Here is a 23,217-nt window from a genome sequence, read left to right on the forward strand (position 1 = left end):
TACCCGATGATTAATAAATCAATGTGCTATAGGTAAAACTGGACAAACTGGCATGCACTATTGGTAGTGTTACCCGTGACTACTGGCTATCAGATCAGTTCAGGGTGTTTAACATCTCGAGCAAGCTGTCATAGCAAGTTCTGACCACTGGCTCCGTCAAGTAAGGTTAAAACAAGCTCGTTCTGGGTATAAACTCCAATATAGCTATATAGTGTATACCCAAATCGAGAGGAGGGGGCTGTTTATGGCGAGTTATGGACAATGTGAAATATGTGTAAATCATGCCAGTGGTCCAGACTTATTTCTCACGCTGGTCATTTATAGCGCTGGTCATTGTGGTGCTTGAGTGATCAATGACTGCACAGAGCAACAGACAACTGAGAGGATAAACTCGGACCAATCTGATTGAAATTAGCTCTACTGGTCAAATACCTCCCTCCCTCCCATTTTCATTCATTTCAACTTATATCCAATTAAGGTTCAAGCACGCTGTCATGGGCACACACCTCAGTTATCTTCGCTGTCTGTCCAGGACAGTGGGATAGTGGTTAGTGAGAAAGAAGAGTGTGTAGTGGTCTTACACCTACCCACTGAGTCGTTAAAATTCGCTAAGGGTGAGAGCCGGTACCGGGCTGCGAACCCTGTACCTACCAGCCTTATGTCCGATGGCTTAACCACGACACCACCGAGGCCGGTACCTTCCTGCCAGTGTGAATCGACCCTCATTATAAAATCCTATCTACGCCAAGTGTTAGGCATCCCTACCTCCGACTTTAAAAACCCGATAAATACAAGTACACAAGCAAACAATCACTAATTACTTCTGTTGATCTAGGCTACGGTCAATGCACAGATATTTTTACATTAATACAATAAATATGATTACAAATGTCAAAAGTCAGCGATTCTTTTCGCACATTTCTAAAGTTAAATTACATTCAAGAAGGATGTACGTAGTCAAAGGAACGTTTACGTTTTTATATTATAATACATTTCCGGCCATTTTCCTAACATAACGGGAAATGTTGAAATATTGATGATACACAAAAAATAGAATTGTAGGCCTATGCATTAAAATAACAGGGTTGGTTGTGGGGTGGGGTTTTTTGTAATTTAATTAAAAATGTAACGTCACATCTTAACATCATTATTGGGTGTTTCAATAATATTTGCTTACATTTTGTGTTTTTTAAATGGCGGTAAATCTCAGTGGCGTAGGAAGGTGCCAAAAAGTGGGGGGGTCATACCTTTATATTTACACACTTTTACACTACTATAAAGCAAATATAAAGCAAAATATCTGAAAAGTCCCCCCCCCCCCCCCCCCCCCCCCCCCCCCCCCCCCCCTCGCTTCCCACGCCAGTGAAATAACATTATTTAGGCTAGATGAGAGTAGGGGAACCCGGGGCATAGTGGACCGACATTTTTTGGTTGGATAAAATGCTGTGAAAAAGCGAGGCAATCGAAACATTTAGTTCTTATCCTATGATTTATGATTAAAACTAAAATGCGACACAAACGTAATGCAGCTAACAACGATTTTTATTGAAATATATAGAATTATAAACTTCATAAAAATTTAACTTTACCCCGGAGCCCTGGGGCAAAGTGAAACCTGTTACGGGGCATAGTGGAATGCTATTTTATTTTGTTTATATTTTGACAAAAAGTATTTGATTCAACTCGGTGTATGAAATTACGATAGTCCATAATGCATGTTCAATCCGCACACACAAATTTGATTATAGTAACAGTTACTTATATCGATGTAAATTCTCTTGATGTTAAAAATATAATTTTATATTTTTGCAAACATTTTCTATTCCTTGCAGAGGTCACATGTATAATTGTCGTCTACGTCATTTAGCCCTGCACATTCTTCATGTGTCCATTTGTTACACTTATCACACATGATCCACTCTTCGCCACCTTTCGATTGGGAATAAAGGCCAGAACAATAAATGCATGGAACATCCTCGTTTTTACGCCTTTCCTTTACCTTTCCCTTTCCCTTTGCCCATACCATTACTTTGACCCTTTCCACCTGCTTTTTTTTTAAAAACAAACAACTGGACTTTGGAGGATGGTTTCATTCGTTTCCTGTTAAGATCACATTCCAATTCTTTTAAATAAGGACTGCTTGTCAGTATGACCGTTTTGCCTCTTCTGATACCTTGTCTCCTTGGTTCTGTCTGCTCCACACGAGGGACTCCCATGATGTATGCGGGAGACACATACTCGATATCATTCGTCTTGGAAGGTGATGTTGATGGAGTTGCTGCAGTGTTAGATGGACCTGGTGTTGCAGCATCAGATAAAACCGGTGTTGTCGCGTCAGATGGAGCTGATATAGTGTTAACATCCATTGGAGTTGCAGCATCAGATGAAGTTATTTGTGTAGTGTTAAACTGGTCTGGTGCTGAAGGTGCTGAAGCTGCTGGTGGAGCTCGATCTGGTTGTGTAGCATTAGATGGAGTTAGTTCATCTCCTGGTGTGGGTTTGTCTGTGGTTTCTGCTGCGGCAAACATGTGATCCGGGAATATATTTGGATTAAATGGATAAATTCCGGTTTTTGCGAAACCACTAATGGCTGTTGATGTAGTTGCAGCCTTCTGGTAGGCAGCCCCAAAGAGACCTGCAACTTGGTAGATTGTGATGACCTTTCCTGGATGTTTCCTGAGCCATACCCGCACTTCCTGTTCATAGTATGTGTTTAGTGGTCCCATAAATGATACGTCAAGTGGTTGCAGGCGATGTGACATGTGTGGTGGGATTACCAGGATATGCACATGATTTTCCCTTGCCATTTCGATTAAGGTGAGGTTTTTCGTATGGGTTGCATGACCATCAAACAGCAGAAGGACTGGATCTTCAGCTGAAGGCTTTGCGTGGTGCAGAAAATGCTTGAACCATGTTTGTGCGAATATCTCGGACTGCATCCAGCCAGATGGGTGACATGTAATTACAGTTTCCAGCGGTGCTCCAACTTCAAATAGTGGATTGAGATTCTTTCGAGGGAAGATAAGTAATGGGGGTATGTAATTACCAAGAGCATTAAAACATATTTCTGCTGTGACCAACATTCCCCTTTCCGCTGAGGCGAGTGCACCGACCCTTCATTGATATAACTTTTGAAGTCTTGTTTGGCACTGTCATCACTCCAGTTTCATCGTTGTTATAGATACGACTTGGTGGGAAATGGTATGTTTCATACAGCGAGTTCAATAATCGGTAGAAATTCATGACAACTACCTGTTGAAACCTACTGCTCTTGCTGCTGAAGTGGCTTCTGGTGTACGCAGTGACAACATTTGATGACGTTTCAAAAATCCGTACACAAAATCCTCTCCTGCCATCTTCAGTTCCATATTGAATGGATGTTCTACATGGTTTCTGACAGCAAATTGGAATGATAGCTGTCGGAATTCCTTGAGAGTTAAACCAAATAAACGACTCTCCATGAACAAAAAGATAGTCTGCAAGGTCCTTTTCTTGCTGTTGACTGAAAACTGGCCTGAAACGCCCTAGCCCCTTTTGTGCCACATCACCAGGTTCACCATCTTTCCTTACTCTTCGGAACAGAGTTGTCTTCGGAATACTGTATGTCTCAGATGCATCTGTAAGGGTCATTTCTTTGTCACGTACTTTAGCCACGGTCCACCGCTTCCTTCATAGCCTGTTCCGACCATTTCTGCTGGTCAATTGTTCGCTTGTAATTGCGAACCATATTGCCTAAAATAAGAGAGAAAAAGACACTGTGTAGGATGCATGTAGTCCTAATGTTATGGAGATTGGTGTTAAAATTATGTAAAAACAGACATTTAACTGAGTTTTAATCAATATAATTAAGAAAGCGTTAATTAATATAATTAATAATAATAATAATAATTACCTGTTAATAATTAAAAAGTCAAATAGAATGACCGGGGCAAAGTGGAACGCTGTACCACTTTGCCCCACCCACTTTACCCCGACCACGTGTTATTTTCTAAATTCCTCGTGCTACTGTGTTAATAGATCTACGCAAGAAATATCGCCATGCATATGGCATATATTGACCTTAGATTTAACACCATGGAAAACATTGCAACTAAACAAGATAACAGTGCTTTAGGAGACGATTAATTTCTGAAAATTATTGTTTTAAAGACGCAAAAAAATATTTTGCCTAAACAAATTTACTTACCTCATTTGTAAGAAATGGCTTCCATCAAAAACATTGCGTCATCAAACAACCTTGCGATGATATGAGTTGCAGGCATATGACGTCATTAACATAGATTTGCGAGGGCTGTTTCACTTTAAGTTTACCCCGTGTTCCCCTATACGTTTAGCACAATTTTAATGGGATTTCTAATTTATGTGCTTACTTATTTGAGGCTAGTCAAAAATATTTAGGGGTAGCAGCAAGCTAAATTGTGACCCTATGTTTTCCCAAAAGATGGGTCACGGGACCCCTGTGATACCCCCAAGCCTGGATGTGCGCCTGTCTTCTAGTCTTCGGACCAGGCTACGCGTGTTCTATTGTCCCTGCCAGTTTGGGTGTGCGAGCCCCTCCTTTACCTCGCCTCTACGTACATGGGGGGGGGGGGGGGGGGGGCTGACATATCTAGGGCGAAAAACAATTAAAGTTTCTAGGGGTTCGGGGGAGTATGCCCCCCCCCCCCCCGTACAATTTTGAAAACTAGATGTCCTGAAATGCAATTTCCTGCATTCTACAAGTAAAATTAATCTCTTCCCTAAGTTTTACTACCAATAATAGTTTTGATTCAGAATTATTGGAGGGGCTAGAGGCCGTCCGCCGTGCCTGTATTATTATAATTATATTTATTGTAACAATGTGCTGAGGAGTCGTTCAATTTTCGTCTTTCCAAAAATGTTCAAACTTGCTTTCATAAAACAACTCTAATTTTAAGATGTCGTCTAAGGATTTGACGGAAATTGTCGAATGTTTCTAAATTCCACTGGATTTCTCAAGTGATGCGCTCTGTTATCAAATGAAATTCCGTATGCGAGTACAAACGAAGAAAACCAGACGATGGGTATAAATTGTTTATAGACAACGACATGGCGTCTATGACAGTGTTAGGGATTTTTGTATGGATACACTTGTTTTCCTTCGTTAGACTACAGATACAGCAGGAACCTTCCATTGATTATATAGCTCCAAAAGACTGCGCAGTGGGTCAGAGCGATCTCTTCCATGAATTCTTTGACTTTTCCTCCATGTCGTGTGTGAAGTGTGCTGATAATAGCACGGTGCAAACATCGAGCGATGATCGTAAGTTCCTGTTTGAACAGGTTGTTAGAATCACTGACTGACAGTCAGTTGTCTACACAGTTGTTACTCATTCCCATGTCCAAGGCTCACGCTGAAAAGAAATATGTTTCAGCCACTTTTCACATATGTAGAGTATTTCCTTGATAATTATTCAAAACTAGCTAATTTTAAATATATTTGAAATTTATATTTAAATTTTATTGATAAATTATCGTCTCGGAATGTATTATGACACGGTATTTATTTTGACGCGCAATCTTTAAATAGCAATTGTGTGTCATCAAAGAAAAACTGACATCAAATGCAGACGTTCTTGTTGACGGAGGTATTTGTTATTGATAAGAATAAAGCAATGTTTACAATTTGCCAGTTTGCGGTAAGTATAAACAATTAAAAATACCATGTAATTAAAAGTACTATTTTTCATAAGGCACTTTTTAAACATACATAAACATCTCTGTATCTCCAAATTTTCACAATGAATTTTATTTACCTGCTGCATGAAATATTGTCGTCTGCAACTAATGAAATAAATACAAGACGATTAGATCACCTCTACATCAGTCTATTTTCATGGACTTCCAAATGAGTCCCCTGTCCTTATTATACATGTGTTGCATACGATTATATTCGGTCAGGATTAAACAACATTCAAGTGCATATTATATCTTAAAATAATATCTATTTCACATGAAATGTAAAGTGAACATTGTTTTCATTAATACTAATAATAAACAAACAATAAAAGTCTCGAATGGCTATCAAATTTACTCCCACCCTATCAATATACAAATAGTGACTATGTTTGCACTGGGTTATATGGTTTACATGTGACAATCTGGTTAAAATGTATTTTAATTGTGTTATTTTTGGCATGTATTATTAATATGGAATTTATGGACCACCACACATCGTTTGGAATTGTTTTTCTTGAATATTGGTCATTCACAAGTTTTCTGGATGTTCCGCGTCAAAATACGTACCGCATCAAAAAGGTTAGAATATTACAGTATACACATATAAGCTAAAACTAAAACTAAAAATCTCACTATATATTGAATTTAATGTTTATATTTTAATGATATATATACATTAGCTTTTGTCTGTAAATAATAACAAGAAAAACGTCGTTATTTTTACACTACGCGAGATCGTTGCTTATCTGCGTCAAAACCCATACCACAAGGATATTTAGTAAATACTAAGATTGATGACGGTCACTATTTGCACCCTTGGTTTAAATATCCATCCAATTCCATCCCCACTCCCCCATAACATATTTTTATATTGAAATAGTGTTTGTTGTATTTCTTTTTTTCATCTTTTAAAAGTTAAGCTTAATATTTTGTTTAAACTTACGAAAAATAAAAACATACCCTTCCCAGTACTGAACTGAACCATGTGACTGTCATCATAGATACAATCAGGGTTTCTGCCAGAGGGTAAAATGGGTATAGTGCCATACATAAATGTTTTGGCAGATGTGGGTTTTTTTTTACGGTAACATTTTGAGAAAATTTATTATTCTTTATTCTCTGTATGCTTTTCTCAACCCTAATCCTAAACGTAACCTATTTTCTATATAGGGGAGACCCCCATAGCCCTTATTGACTATGGTTGCATTCAATTCCATAGCGCCATACCCAAAAATTTATTTCTGGCAGAAACACTGACAATGTATGCATAACATTTTTGATGATCCTGAATTTGTTTTAAATTTAAAAAAGAAAGAAAGACTGCATGTACAACAGGGCTAGCTCTGCCACTCGCCAAATTCTCCAGTTGCGAATTTTAGGAACAATTGGCGATAATTTTTTTAATTTGGCGAAAAAATTAAAAGTAATAGTTAATGTTTTATTGGAAAATAGCTGGTTTTTGCTTTTTAAAAAAAGATAATTTGGCGAAATGTTTTGGTCACCCAGAGCTAGCCCTGTACAGCATGTACCAATTATCACATTGAAAAATATTTAACTGGCCAACAACTAGTGATATTTAAAGTATACTCCTCCCCAGAAGTTTCTACATGTACATATGTATTTGTTTTATTATTTAAATCATGCAATTTAACAGCAACTTCAGTCAGAGCAGCTTGACACTGCCAAAATTCAGGCCACTATATTTGACTAAAAAATATTGTTTTCATCAGCATGTTTTGGAAAAATTCTATTTCCTATTGTCATAACTTAATCCATCATTGCCAATACCATGATTGCCGGACACCCTCCCACCCCCCAGTTTCTGACGGTTTCCCATGATCACTGGGTATGGAAATGTGACTTTCATGTGCATGTACTTTTAGTTTTAATAAGATACTTTTTTCTCTTGTAGGATTTAACTGTATATGCAGGCCAGGTTACAGATATATTATGAACTTTGGTGGACGAAAGGTGAAGTGCGAGAAATGTGCAACCTCAGAGGTATGAGAACAAGATAAATCCTTGTATGGGTAATCCCCTTTATGCACTCTGTAACAGTGAAAGAAATAAGCAGAATGTTTTAGAATGTCAACTGGACAAATACATCTAGAAATCTACTGTCTGCCAATATTTTCACTTGTCCAAATAAATGGCTTGTTTTATTTAAGTACAAGGATGATGTTTGTGATTGCTCAAAATGAAACTGCACTGAAAATTTTTACTTGTCCACTGGACAACCACAGAGGTACCTTTTGTTTGTCCGAGCACATTTTTACTACTCAGGAAAAACGAACAATTGCTTATTTCGAACGCTGTATAATAATAATATACATGTTGTACAATGTCACTATATAACATTTCTTCATACATTGTAATGAAGCAAATCTTTGTGATGTTAACAAGTTCAAAACAAATTATTGCTTGAGTTTTGAAACTTATATTGATCAGTGTTATATATAGATAAATACAATATATCTATTAGCTCAGTTGGTAGAGCGCTGGACTCTCACACTGGAATCCTCTCAGTGGAAGTTGATTTTTATCTGTTACATTTGGAGCCGACGTAGGGACTGGGTGTGTTCTTAACATAAGAATACAAAATTTTATAACCCAGTTAGGACCTATAACAGTTCAACTGCCCATGGCCCACAGCTCCAGGAAGTAGCTTCACTTGAGAGGAGACTATGTAGTAGTGTTTGTATAAAGTGCTACTAGCAGTCGCTAGTTTTATGCAGTATATTTTTATGTCCAGAGTAATGGTAGAAAGTGGGGTTTTTGGGGGGTTTGTTTGGTCTTGTCTTGATGAAGTCAAAAAGCTAAATATATTCCAAGCTTCTGAAAAAATAATAATTGGCATAACCCATTTTATTTCTGTGTAACCCATTATGACTATGTAAATAATATCTTAACGTTTAGAATACTGGATTAATTTTTGACAAAAACCATGTTGAGTGGGTATAGGTATAATATTTACTCGCATATATATTCACTTAAATGTTTTATAAATACATAAAATAAAGTTCATATTTGAATTGGTGTGTATTATTTACATGGGTTTTTCTAATATTTACGATATTTTAGATCAGTTAATATTGATTAAAATTAGGCAATCAATCTAAAAAGTCGCGTTTACATATGGGCAAGAAGAGTTTTAAGAAACCAGACTTGCACGAATGTTGCACTTGTAAATAAAACTTCTCAAAATTCTCAGAGGTCTATATTCTAACGTTAGCATCTGTGTCAACTTTTGTGTTTCGCTTCGTTGTTAAATTTTACCATTTAACATCATTTCCCACAGACAGGGTATCTGCCAGAAGGTAAAACGGGTATGCCGCCATATCAAATTTTTTTGCAGATTTTATTTCTTTAAGTTAACCTCTTGACACAATTATGATTTTTTTTAACCCTAACCCTTAACCTAAACCTAACCCATTTTCTTTCTTGGGAAGGTTCCCCATACCCACAATTGACTGCGGTTGCATTCAGCACACACAAATTGTAAATATTCAGTTGCATAGCGCCATACCCAAAAATGTGTTTCTGGCAGAAACTCTGTCTGTCCATATGTTGGTTGCAAACATGCTTGTTTTATCTGTGTTCTGTTCACACAGATTAGGGTGGGATGTAGTTCAGTGGTAGAGTGGTAGAGGCCATGATATGCAGGGCTAACTCTGGCACTTGCCAAATTCACCAATTGCGAATTTTAAAAACAATAAAATCATTTTATTTTCATTTGGTGAAATAATTTGATGTAATAATTGATATTTTGTTAGAAAATAACTAGGTTTCTGCTATTTTTTGAGAATGAACCGATAATTTGGCGAATATTTCTACTCGCCCAGAGCTAGCCCTGATGTTTGTTTTTATGTACTGTCCTGCCTATGGGAAAGTGTATAAAAGATCATTTGTTGCTTAACTAATAGGAGCAATGGCCTATATGGTAGCAGCACATTTCTGTACCCTCTCTGTTGACCAATCAAAGTTACTGTTAGACACCAAATAGACATGGCATAGTTTAAAATGTACCGAGGTGTCGTTATTTGTTAAATATTTGTTTTCTTTATTCACAGATTGTTTCTGATGATGGATGGGAGTGTTTGAAATCAACTGCCAAATCATGTGGTAACAGAGAGGTGTTTGGTAAATATATTACAATGTTCTCTGTAATGTAACTATATATCAAAGACTGTGGTATGTGCTGTCATGACGTGGGAAAGAAAACAGTAAATAGTTCAGTCTAAGTTTGTCAAATGTTATCACACGGTACCATTTACCATACATACTCACTGCAAAGAAACTAAAGCTTAGAAGGTTTCTTCTAAATATCACTAATATATTTCAATGTCTGACAACCATTTCGTTTTGTAACTTAAGTCAGTAAGATGATATGTAAGTCTTGCTGTTAGGTGTTTTAAAAGTTAATTTAGAAAAAAAAATGTTTTGTCATAATTATGAAAATGTTTCAGCCAAGGTAATTTTTATTTATGATGTAATATTTATTTGATAAACATGGGCCTAGAACCATTAGTCCAAAAAGCTGGGGTGTATGCTTAGGACATTTGGCATAATACTGTATTATATTACAAATAAGCATAACTGGTTAGGAGGGAAAATAAATAATGTAAGTAATAACAGCTTCATCGTCTTCTTATTTTTACATGAGTATTAAACATTATTATTATTGGTGATAAACATTTTTTGATTTTGCAGTTGAACGAGAAATTGATGGTGCGTGGAACATAACAGAGACTAAAGTGTGCAAAGCCTGTTTTGTGAACACCTCGTTAAATGCAGCCCAAGACAGGTAGGTAGATGAGGCCCTGGCATATCTGTTTATATACAGATAAGCAATGGAAAATACAAAAATATATCTTTATGAACAGGTTACTTTGATGTGCAGTAGGGCCTCCACAAGTCCAGCATATTGGACTCTTGTACTCGAGGGTCAAACTTGACCCGGACCCGAGTACCCGACACACACACTAGATGATGATGAGATTAAGGAATAAAGTAAAATAGCATATGCATCTTAATTCTAAGGCTGAACATGGATGCCAAAGCATGCCATTGTATTTCATTTACAAACCTCTTGATATGTTCAGTATTGTGACAGACGGACTGCCAGATTGAAAAGAGAAACTAGCGCATGATCATATAATTATTGTGTAATTTATATCGTTGATTATCTGCTGCTGAAATTAGTGTACTATGTTGTCCATTGTATTATAGTTGATCATTGTATTCCACCTTGTACGGGTACTCGAGTCCTGTGAACGGACTCATGTCTTGCTAGACTCGACCCGTGCCCGAGTACTCGTGTCTTGCTAGACTCGACCCGTGCCCGAGTACTCGTGTCTTGCTAGACTCGACCCGTGCCCGAGTACTCAGGTCTTGCTAGACTCGACCCGTGCCCGAGTACTCGTGTCTTGCTAGACTCGACCCGTGCCCGAGTACTCGTGTCTTGCTAGACTCGACCCGTGCCCGAGTACTCGTGTCTTGCTAGACTCGACCCGTGCCCGAGTACTCGGGTCTTGCTAGACTCGACCCGTGCCAGAGTACTCGTGGAGACCCTGATGTGCAGGGACATGGGATGTAGCTCCGTGATAGAGCACTCACTGGAAGTGTAGTAAATTGACGGATAGAGCACTCACTGCAAGTGAAGTGAGTTGACAGATAGAGTCGACGGACCAATCTTCCTCAGTGGACATGTCAGGGTGGGTTCCAAACAGTGGTTTACAAATGGGCTGAATTCGGTCAGACTGAACAGAAAAACATTCGCTAGAGTGGTTTATGCACTTCACGTTAAATCGCATGACCACATTGGGTCCATTCAAATAGTGAGCGAACATTAGTGTCACTTGCTGTTGTGTAACATAGGACTGGTATTATGAAGATTAATCGAGGCGAGCTGAAAATCAATCTTTTGAAATAGTGTTGGGGGGGTCAAGTACATGCATTTTAAATCAAATTTGCTACTCTGCTAAAACATTCATGGCATGTGTGGAGGGCAAAGTCCAAGGAGTGTATTTGCAAGTGGAGGGAGGGGGAACAAACCTGTTAGAGGATTTCGAAATTTCAGGTTTCAAAATGCAGCATAAAAACAAAACCGCTTTAAGGTATCAGTGTTTTCTTGTTCAGGGTGAATGGAGAACTGCACACTGAAAGACGACTAAAGTACTGTCGGAAATAGAATAAAAATGATTTTCGCTGATTATTTCTTTCATATTAAACTGACAAGTAAATATTTTGTAAATACCCATTCAATGATACTTTACCTAATTTAGGATTTACTTGTTTGGACTCTCGTTGATGTACAAGGTGGTGTCTACTCTTGAAATTACACTAAAGATGTCAGTAAACAGGCGATTTGTAACCTTTATTGGAACAGACTATAAAACATTTTGATCGATATGTGTCAATTTCATTTATCCTTAAACAAACTTTTAATTTAAAACTGCAAGTTAAATTGTAGCATAAATTATTAATTATGAAAAGCATATTTATTGAATATAAATTCAATATAAGTACATTAGAAATTTACACAATCTTGCAACAATTTAAAGGTGCTATATAATGCGAGCTGTAATAAAGATTCTCTAATAAAAATGTATTTTCTACCAGTAGATAAAATTATTTCCTTTAATCTTTATGGGCATATTGTTAAAGGTGTCTTCTTTAAATCTTAAATCAAAATTTTATTAAACAAACAAAAAAATCCAACAAAAAACGATTTGCAATAGCTGTCATTGGGCAACATTGAGATAGCACCTTTAATACCGGTATAGTGGATCACACATAATGGCTCTTGACAGTTTTGCTCAAAAGGTTCTTATAAATGACTACAAATATTTTGTTTTGGAGAAGGATAGGGGCAAATCATCATCAGAAACAGTCCCTCACATATTGTAACAGCAATAAAGTGCACAGATCACCTGTTTACTGATATTTTTCTTTTAATTTCAAGAGTAAACACCACCTTGAACATCAATGAGTGCCCAAACAAGTAAATGCTAAATTAGGTAGACTACCATTAAATAGATATTTACAAAATATTTACGTGTCAGTTTAATAGGTAAGAAATAATGGATGAAAATCATTTTTATTCTATTTCCGACAGTACTATAGCTGAGTTACTCATTCTTACATTCATAGGATAACTCTAATAACCTACATGTATGCCTTTAACCAGTTATAGGGCCATTTCATATGAGGAGTCCCATTTTATCCTGTCCAGAACATTTTCTTTATCGGAAATAATTTTAAAACTAAAACAGTGATTCAACCTTGTATAATTTTGTAATTATTCTCAGGGCCAATGCTAGGCGGGAAGTAGCCCAGAGGTAAAGCAATCGCTTGATGCACTGTCGGTTTGGGATCAATCCCTGTCAGTGAGCCTACTGAGCTATTTGTTGTTCTAGCCAGTGTACCATGACTGGTACATCAAAGGCCGCTGTATATGCTATCCTGTCTGTGGGATGGTGTATATAAAAGATCCCTTGCAACTAATGGAATAATGTAGCAGGTTTCTTCTCTAAAACTATATTTCAAAATTATCAAATGTTTGACATCCATTAGCTGATGATTAATAAATCACTATGTCCTAGTGGTGTTGTTAAACAAAACAATTTTACAATCTTCAGAAATCTTTTAATTATTTGCAATATAAAGAGTTCTGGATGAGACAAAAAGGAGACTCTTATCTGAAATGATCGTGTAAACGTCAACTGATCTTAGTTTATTTGAAATGATCGTGTAAACGTCAACTGATCTTAGTTTATTTGAAATGATCGTGTAAACGTCAACTGATCTTAGTTTATTTGAAATGATCGTGTAAACGTCAACTGATCTTAGTTTATTTGAAATGATCATGTAAACATCAGCTGATCTTAGTTTATTTGAAATGATCATGTAAACGTCAACTGATCTTAGTTTATTTGAAATGATCATGTAAACGACAACTGATCTTAGTTTATTTGACTGTGTTGACAAATATTTTATCTCTTTTAGGGGACGGGACATAGCTCAGTGGTAAAGCGCGCGGTCGGTCTGGGATCGATCCCCGTCACTGGGCCCATTGGGCTATTTCTCGCTCCAGCCAGTGGCATCAAAGGCTGTGGTATGTGCTATCCTGTCTATGGGATGGTGCATATAAAAGATCCCTTACTGCTAATCGAAAAGAGTAGCACACAAAGTGGCGACAACGGGTTTCCTCTCTCAATATTTCTGTGGTCCTTAACCATATGTCTGACGCCATATAACCATAAATGAAATGTTTCGAGTGCGTCGTTAAATAAAACATTTCCTTTATCTCTTTTAGATGCATTCGCTGCAGTGACTTTTTATACATAAGACCCGAACTCACCGCCTGTACCTGTGATTCTGAGACTAATGCTGTAAGTATTAATAATGAATACCGTAGGGCTCGAACTTAAGATTTTATTAACAATGACAATTTGAAAATGTTTTTCACGTAGGTGAGATGCTCAGATATGGCAGTTACGAGCCTGTCTAGTCTAAGAGCAGTTTTAAACCAGTAATGTTTGTAACAAATAGACATAAATGAATGATAATTTTTCTGCATCAATTTCAGTAGACAAATATGAAAGTGAATTGAAATATATGACAGATTTTTAATAATCCTTAAATCCGTATGAGATAATTTTAGTTCATTTATAGTAACATTATTACTTGGCAACTAACTGGAAATTAAAGGGACCTACCCTAGTTTCCACCCGTGAAAATTGACACTAAGTTTAGTTAATCTACAAACCTGTAACACCTTTGGATAAAGTTACAATTTAGTGAAACATGAGTCTGTGACTTTGAAATGGTGAAATACCCTCTAAAAATAGAATAAAACTCGACTCCATAACTGATACTTCTCAGACGCACATGCATTTTTAAAAATATGAGACATGCATTTTGTGATATTAAAAACACCAGGATGACCAAAAACACTTCAGATGTATGGAAATTAATAATGTAAACAATAAAATCTAAGTAAAGTATGATTTAAGTTATCAGAAATGGTTATCATAGTAAAAAATATGCTTCAGTGTTTAAAAACTAGGTTATTTCCCTTTAAAAAAAACCAAGAATGTTTTTTGGGGTTTTTAATTATTATTTTTATTAAAATAGAAAACAAAATTTGCCAAGATTAGAAAGAGAAAATCATCATCTGAACTGACTTATTTTTGTACTATATCCGATGAAGGTTAAAGTTTTTATTTGATCGGTTGTTATCTGTGTTTTTTGTTTTGATTGACCTTTTTTTGTTTTAGGCTGGAGGACTATGTTTTAAGAAGGACGATGCTGTTGTTACCAGTGGAAGCCAGATGTTTGAGATTCCCCTTGTGGTATACATATATTAATAATTACACTTTATTATGGGCCTCTGTTAATTACAAGAACGATTGTTTCGTTTGCGCATCGCTCAATCAAATCTAATTTCATTAAACCTGTTTCTTGTTCGTGTATTAAATTAAGGACAATTTTGTGGACATAACAGGTTACGTCAATAAGAAATTAGTTATTTGAATTTGTTTTTACATAAGTGATAAATGGGCTATGTAAATGTGTAATTCTGAGAGGCCTGTTATTGTCCCTGTAATCAAATATATAATATTATTTTATTAGGTGCAGAGTGAGGACCGTTCACCAATATTTATTACTGATGTCTTGTTTGTAAGGAAAGTGGATTGAGATATAGGCAGGTTTTTTGGTGTTAATCCAGTTACCTGGATCTTTGCATGCATTCCATAGCTGTGTATACTCTTACAGTGAACTGTTCTGACTTATTGGTGGAAAGAATGTGAAATGAGCATTGAAAGTTAAAGTTAGTTTTAAGAACACCACTAGAAAACATTGATTAATTAGCCAGTAAGTGTACTCTGGTGGCGTCAATGACCAAAACAAACTTTCATTTTAACTTTGTAATGGGCAGTGAAAGACTGCAGTTATTAGTATTACACAATGTAATGGGCAGTGAAAGACTGCAGTTATTAGTATTACACAATGTAATGGGCAGTGAAAGACTGCAGTTATTAGTATTACACAATGTAATGGGCAGTGAAAGACTGCAGTTATTAGTATTACACAATGAATGGGCAGTGAAAGACTGCAGTTATTAGTATTACACAATGTAATGGGCAGTGAAAGACTGCAGTTATTAGTATTACACAATGAATGGGCAGTGAAAGACTGCAGTTATTAGTATTACACAATGTAATGGGCAGTGAAAGACTGCAGTTATTAGTATTACACAATGTAATGGGCAGTAAAAGACTGCAGTTATTAGTATTACACAATGTAATGGGCAGTAAAAGACTGCAGTTATTAGTATTACACAATGAATGGGCAGTGAAAGACTGCAGTTATTAGTATTACACAATGTAATGGGCAGTGAAAGACTGCAGTTATTAGTATTACACAATGAATGGGCAGTGAAAGACTGCAGTTATTAGTATTACACAATGTAATGGGCAGTGAAAGACTGCAGTTATTAGTATTACACAATGTAATGGGCAGTAAAAGACTGCAGTTATTAGTATTACACAATGTAATGGGCAGTAAAAGACTGCAGTTATTAGTATTACACAATGTAATGGGCAGTAAAAGACTGCAGTTATTATTAGTACACAATGTAATGGGCAGTAAAAGACTGCAGTTATTAGTATTACACAATGTAATGGGCAGTAAAAGACTGCAGTTATTATTAGTACACAATGTAATGCAAGGGTTTTATTGAAGTAACCAAATGATAAATAAATGTTATGCACATTTTTAACGCATTTAATTCTAAATGTATTTTAAGAACAATATATACTTCTAGTTTTTTTTCACGGTCCAAATTAATGCGGTTTACTAATGCATTTTCACTTTTTTGATGTCATAAAAAGTTAAAACTTTTTTTCTTCTATAGGGACAGGGTACTTCAACTTCGTCATTTTATTTTTTGGAGAACATACAAGCAGCAGAAGTTCTGTGTCGGGTAAGTTAATTGTGAGAAAATGAAAGGAATGTTTAAGAAATGCCAGTATATGATTTAGTGAGTCGATGTTTAGGTCAGGTCAGGTCAGGTCATAGGGTTTAATGTGCACATTCAGAATAAGCTGTTGTAGCGCACATCTATCGTGGGTGCAGGTGTCATAAAAAGTTGAGCAAATTTCTTGAAGTAATTTTGGCACATTTTGGATTGGTTCATCAAAAGAAAAAAGGAGAGCTAATGCTTAATTTTGATTTTAGTTTGCCAAATAGTAGTTCACATTGAAAAGTCAATGTTTGCAGCAAGGGGTCTTTTATACATACTTTCCCATAAACATAATAGGACACATATATAATACAGCACATATTGGACACCAGCTAGCATGGTAGAAACCACTAGACTAAGTTTTGTGAAATGGAAAGGCTGGTAGGTACATGGTTCACAGCCCGGTACCAGCTCCCACCCAGAGCAAGTTTTAACGACTATGGGTAGGTGTAAGACCACTACACCCTCTTCAATCTCACTAACCACTAACCCACTATCCTGGACAGGCTGCCCAGATAGCTGAGCTGTGTGCCCAGGACAGTCTGCTTGAACCTTAAGTGAAATGGATTGGTCGTCATCTTAGTAATAGTTAGAGGACGAGTAACAATACTTTGTCGGCGTATAAAGGTAGTGTCGCACGAGATAAAGGCGAGGCGTAAGCCGGGCGTTTTCTCGTGCGACACTACCTTTATACGCCGATAAAGTATTGTTACTCGTCCTCTAACTGTCTTAGAGCTGCACATGCAGTAATACCTCTTATAAAGTGAATGTCTGAAGTACTTTATCGGGATATAAATGTACTTCATGTGACCAAATATGAAGCTCCCATTGGACTAGAAATTCAGCTGTGCTCTAACCACTGATAATAGAATGATACTCTCGAGTGCCAAATAAACGTACACCTACGTTTATTAAATTTGTGAAAAACTGTCTATGCTTATTCAACACCCTATGTTTAATTACAAAAATGTGACCCCCTTCGCTAATTCTGCACTCGATGCTTATTACAATTCTTAATTTATCAAATGCTTACATATAGCCTCAATTAGAAATTTGCTAGAAAAATTTGCCAGAGTTATGTCCTCTAACCACTTTCCAGGCTGATGACCACAGTTGTTTGTGAATCTTCAGCTGAGATTTATGCATGCCAGCCCCTGGCATCATAAATGAACCACCTATGCTACAGGTAAAAATTAAGTTGATGAAATTGCATTTTGTTATAATTGACCATGTGTTAAATACAGGAGATGAATCTAGCGAGCTGTCATCCACCCCGATTGTTTTGGTTTTCTTGCATGGAACTTTTGGATTTTTCAAAGCTGCAATCTCTCCTCACATTAATTATCATAATTTCATTTAAACATACAAACACACCTACAGTTTTAATGAGTTGTGTGTGACAGCAACACAGTTGTAACAGTTGGATAATATAAATATACGTTTATATTACGTCCCACGGGGAACGCAGTTTTTCATACGATGGAATTTACTACAAGTTCCAAACCAAATTCTGTTTTCATTACTAGTCAATTTTTACAGTTTAGCTAAATTTCCAGACCCTATGCTAATTCCACACTCTACTCTTATTGGGTTTAAAAAAAAAAAAATCCACACCATATGCTAATTCCACACCCGACTTTTAATTGATTTTAGAACATTTTCCAGACACTATGCTTATTCAGCCCCTATGTTTATTAGGCACTTGAGAGTACACAACTGTAAACATGTTCAAGAAATTAAGTTTTGAATTTTAAATATGGCCAAACTTCATTACGTCAATGTCGAAGAGGCCTTAATAAAGAGCTTGAGATACACACTGTAATAAGTAAGGTTTGGTTAAAATCGGGGCTTTACGACGTCGGCTCATGTAATTATTGTGTTGTTTTCCCCGTGTACACCTACATTTCCTAATATCACATATTTTGTTTTCTGCAGAGGTACCGGAAGTTTACGTCATGTCAGCAGTTGGCCAACATGTGTGTTCTACTGCTGTACGACGTCGGCTCCTCGCAGACTGGCAGTAAGCAAGCCTGCACATTCTTCTCAAAAATACAAGAGTGAGACAACTTTGGATTTATGGGATGGGATGGGATGGGATGGTATGGTAGTTGTGTTCTAATGGTTGATTATAATCGGAAATTGATTGGTTTGGCTCTACTAATGTGATGATCGATTATAAAAACCTATAACTGATTGTTGCAGAACATTTTAACTGTAATTGTTCCTCCATTTAAGATGATGAAATTGATGTCAATATGTTGGGGTTTGTGTTGTTTCCATGTGTACATAAAGAAAAAAGATATTAACCTTTAGACTACTGGATTAATTTTTGACAAGTTTATAATTTTACTCACATATTCACTTAAATGTTTTATAAATACATAAAATAATTTCATACTTGAATGGGTAAGTATTATTTTTGTGTATTTTAAATTTTTAAAAGATATTTTAGATTGTTGATTAAAATTAAGCAAAAAAATTGAAAAAGTCGTATTTACTTACGGGCATTTGTGACCAGCTGTCCAGTATTTATGTCCATTTTCCCAATAGCAGTGGCTTTCTGACCAGAATTGCTTTTTAAAAATGAACTACGATTCCTATCCCAATATTTGGTGATTTTCGTTGTTGGTAAAACGATCAAATTAGCTGTCACAATCAGCTGTTAATCCCTGAAAATTACTGTGATGTGCCGTCATTGTTGTCAAGAAAAAATACTTGCAAAAAACCACTTTTTCAATTCAAAATTTCAAGGTATTTTTATTTGAAAAACTTAAATCAAAAGTCACAGGAAGCTGACTTGTCTTTCATTTTCTGTTAATAAATTGCTTCCGGTGAGTGTTGTGTGCAAAACGGCTGGAAATATGACTTGGGGAATGCACTGTATACAGTGTTCAGTATGTCGACTGGCGTGACGTCAGGCGAGATATCTCGACTCTAGCAGTCAGAAGGTTAAATAGTTGAAGGTAAAATGATCAATTTGTTGGGTCTAGATCCCAGTGCATACGACAATAGGTGCATGGTTCTTGTAATTCAGATCCTTCTTGTGTTCATATGATTCAAAAAGATTGTGTAATTAAAAGATGATTGGTTAGTGCTATCAGATTATAACTGATAATTGATGATGAAGTTTGAATTCTGAATATGGATGAATGAGTGGGTGGGGTACAGTTGGATGAAAGGATGGATGGATGGGATTTCACAACACACACATGCGTGCACACACAACAAATCACACACACACGCACACTATATAGAATCTATATAAAGTTAGTTTGTTTTGTTTACCAACACCACTAGAGCACATTGATTTATTAATCATCGGCTATTGGATGTCAAACATTTGGTTATAGTCTTAGAGAGGAAATCTGGTACATTGTTTCATTAGCAGCAAGGGATCTTTTATATGCATCATCCCATAGACAGGATAACATATACCACAACCTTTAATATACCAGTTGTGATGCACTGGGTGGAACAAGAAATAGCTTAATAGCCCCACCATTGTGGATCGATCCTAGATCGACTACACATCAAACAAGTGCTTTACCACTGGCCTATATCCTGCCGTGAGAATCTATATATGTATAGACCGGCCTCAGTGGCCTCGTGGTTAGGCCATCGGTCTTCAGGCTGGTAGGTACTAGGTTTCGATCTCAGTCAAGGCATAGGATTTTTAATCCAGATACCGGCTCCAAATCCCGAGTGAGTGCTCTGCAAGGCTCAATGGGTAGGTGTAAACCACTTGCACCGACCAGTGATCCATAACTGGTTCAACAAAGGCCATGGTTTGTGCTATCCTGCCTGTGGGAAGCGCAAATAAAAGATCCCTTGCTGCCTGTCATAAAAGAGTAGCCTATGTGGCGACTGGGTTTCTTCTAAAAAACAGTGTCAGAATGACCATATGTTTGATGTCCAGTAGCCAATGATAAGATAAAAAATCAATGTGCTCTAGTGGCGTCGTTAAATAAAACAAACTTTACTATATATGTATAATTTGTCTAATTATTATGTGTTTCTTCTTCTCTCCGCTAGTCCTCTGAATGAGATCTACAAACCCATGTTGTTCTACACCGGGAAGGCTGACGATGCTGTGATCAATAACGACATACCCACGTCGTACACATTCACCCCGGCGTCAGTGTTGAAGTATACGCTAGCCGCGTACAACATTGACGGGAACTTCCTGGGAATGAAGAGTGTCACGGGGGGACTGTTGCAGCTGTGCAATGACTCGGAGAAGAAACTCAATGCAGCATTCCGGTTTGGAACAGTGTATTCACAGTCGGTAAATAGTGTTTTTTCGCATAACCAAAATAAATTTGTCAAATTAACATATTTGAGTATAAATACAGCGCATAATTCAACAATAAAACTTGTAAAATAATCCCCAAAACGGTAATATTTTTGGGTGAATTTTTTTACCCTCTTATAGTCGACCCCCCAAGTTATAAAATAATTTTTGGGTGAAAAAAATTTGACTTATCTGTGAAGATATACAGTAGTTGCATTTAGTTCAGTTCTTCACAACCCATAAGTTCTTGATAGTGAATCTTTGAGTCAAAGTTGTATTTGTGGATATATGTCGTAATGCATATTAAGAAAGTTCAAATATTAAAAAACCCACTTGGATTAATTATGATTTTGTTATCACAGATGAAAAATGTATTAGGCTTTTTTTCCTTTTCTTTAATTGTTTTGAACTTATACAATGCTTTTTCATCTGCACAATTTAACTTTTATTTGATTTTAATGAGTTAATTATTATTTGATTATGCAACAAAAATAGTTATGCTTTGCTCAGAATTATATTAACTTCTGTTTTAGGCCTTTTGGAAAGTTTATTTAATAAAATATTTCACCATTTCAGTGCAGCATCACGGCCAAAACGCTGTGGGATCAGTCAGTTTACCCCCTGGTGTTCTATGATCCTTGTATCCTTTTCTCGTTTCATGTCATTCAAAATATTCATAATACCATTTATAGCAATATTTCAGATCTATACTAAATATTTTTACTGAATATCTGCACTCAAAATCTATGCTCAAAGTACACTCTAAATTCTATCAAATATCTTCACTCAAAATGTATGCTCAAAGTACACTCTAAATTCTGTCAAATATCTTCACTCAAAATCTATGCTCAAAGTACACTCTAAATTCTGTCAAATATCTTCACTCAAAATCTATGCTCAAAGTACACTCTAAATTCTGTCAAATATCTGCACTCAAAATCTATGCTCAAAGTACACTCTAAATTCTCAAAATCTATGGGATATAGCCCAGTGGTAAAGCAATCGCCTGATGCATGTTCGGTCAGGGATCATGTGTCATGTCATGTTATAGGGTTTTACGTGCACATTCAGAACAAGCTGTTGTAGCACACGCCTGTTGTGGGCACAAGAGCCGGCCTTGGCCAGCTCCTCCGTCCACGACAGGAAAGGTGGGGGGGAGAAGAGGAGGGACCGCCTGCACTGGCAGGTGCAAGGGAGCACCAGCAGCCCGATTAAATCGGTAGCAGGTGGGTGGGGGTGGTGGTGGTGCTATGGAATTTGAATGGAGCAGTTAAATGCCAAAGAGAAAAGGGTGCGCAATTTTGATTGAGGGAATTTGGCGCAATTTTGAACGGTCGGTCGAAAGGTAAATAGGTTTTGATATTAGTGAATCGAGAGTAGCTCGTTGTCAGGGATCGATCTCATTGGGCTATTTCATGTTTCAGCCAGTGCACCACGACTGGTATATCAAAAACAGTGGTATGCAGTCCTGTCTGTGGGATGGTGCATATAAAAGATCCCATGCTGCTAATGGGAAAATGTATCAGCTTTCCTCTTTTATGATTATATATATAAATATGTTTCACATCCAATAGTTAATGATTAATAAATCGATTGCTCTAATGGTGTCATTAAACAAAACAAACTTTAACTTAGAATTTATACTCTGCTCTTAAAATATCTGCTCAAAATCTACTCACAGGGCTCGCACTGGAAATAGTTTTTCTTTAGCCAATTTTAACATATATTAATTATTTCATAACTTCTTGTATACATTACCACAATACCAGCACCATTATCATGTCATGATCTGGCAACTGATTGTCTGTTAAAGAAAATACATTTGTTAAGCTTAAAACCTTAACGTGGAATCAGATTTGGAGTACACAGAGAGTGGGAAGAAAAAGCTGTACAAGATCCCAGTTCTCGTGACCAACTATCGAGATACCAGCAGCCGTAAGCCAAATGAAGGTTAGTGGATGTTAATGATGTTTGTTTGAGGTGTTTGGGTCACTGGATCAAATACCCTCGGTGGACCCATTCTCTGGTGTGTTTTTTTTATCCCAAAGACTGGTATGTAAAAGGCCATAGTATATGTTATCCTGTCTATTGAAAAATGTGTATAAAAGATCCATTGCGTGTTTCAATATAGCGATTTTCCTTTCTAAGACTATATATATTAGAATTACTAAATGTTTTAACATTCAGTATCCGATGATGG

At 36.7% G+C, this 23,217-nt stretch overlaps 2 protein-coding genes across 2 annotated transcripts in view; one reads left to right on the top strand and one right to left on the bottom strand.

Moving 5' to 3' along the window:
• Nucleotides 1-3,054: 3,054 nt before the first annotated feature.
• On the bottom strand, nt 3,055-3,630 carry LOC121389061. Its single transcript, XM_041520676.1, has one exon. The coding sequence runs from the start codon at nt 3,628-3,630 to the stop codon at nt 3,055-3,057; it is 576 nt and encodes a 191-aa protein (XP_041376610.1).
• A 1,437-nt stretch (nt 3,631-5,067) lies between these two features.
• The window catches only part of LOC121388907 (meckelin-like), a 68,647-nt gene continuing 50,497 nt past the window's right edge, over nt 5,068-23,217 (top strand). Inside the window, exons 1-11 of the mRNA XM_041520446.1 lie at nt 5,068-5,281; nt 7,610-7,698; nt 9,768-9,837; nt 10,408-10,501; nt 14,015-14,090; nt 14,979-15,053; nt 16,619-16,687; nt 18,662-18,783; nt 20,759-21,011; nt 21,594-21,657; nt 22,872-22,967. Of these exons, the coding sequence (XP_041376380.1) occupies nt 5,068-5,281; nt 7,610-7,698; nt 9,768-9,837; nt 10,408-10,501; nt 14,015-14,090; nt 14,979-15,053; nt 16,619-16,687; nt 18,662-18,783; nt 20,759-21,011; nt 21,594-21,657; nt 22,872-22,967 (1,222 nt within the window). The remainder of the gene's footprint in view (nt 5,282-7,609; nt 7,699-9,767; nt 9,838-10,407; nt 10,502-14,014; nt 14,091-14,978; nt 15,054-16,618; nt 16,688-18,661; nt 18,784-20,758; nt 21,012-21,593; nt 21,658-22,871; nt 22,968-23,217) is intronic.

Source organism: Gigantopelta aegis, chromosome 14 (assembly GCF_016097555.1).
Source record: "Gigantopelta aegis isolate Gae_Host chromosome 14, Gae_host_genome, whole genome shotgun sequence".
In the NCBI taxonomy this organism is placed as follows: domain Eukaryota; kingdom Metazoa; phylum Mollusca; class Gastropoda; order Neomphalida; family Peltospiridae; genus Gigantopelta; species Gigantopelta aegis.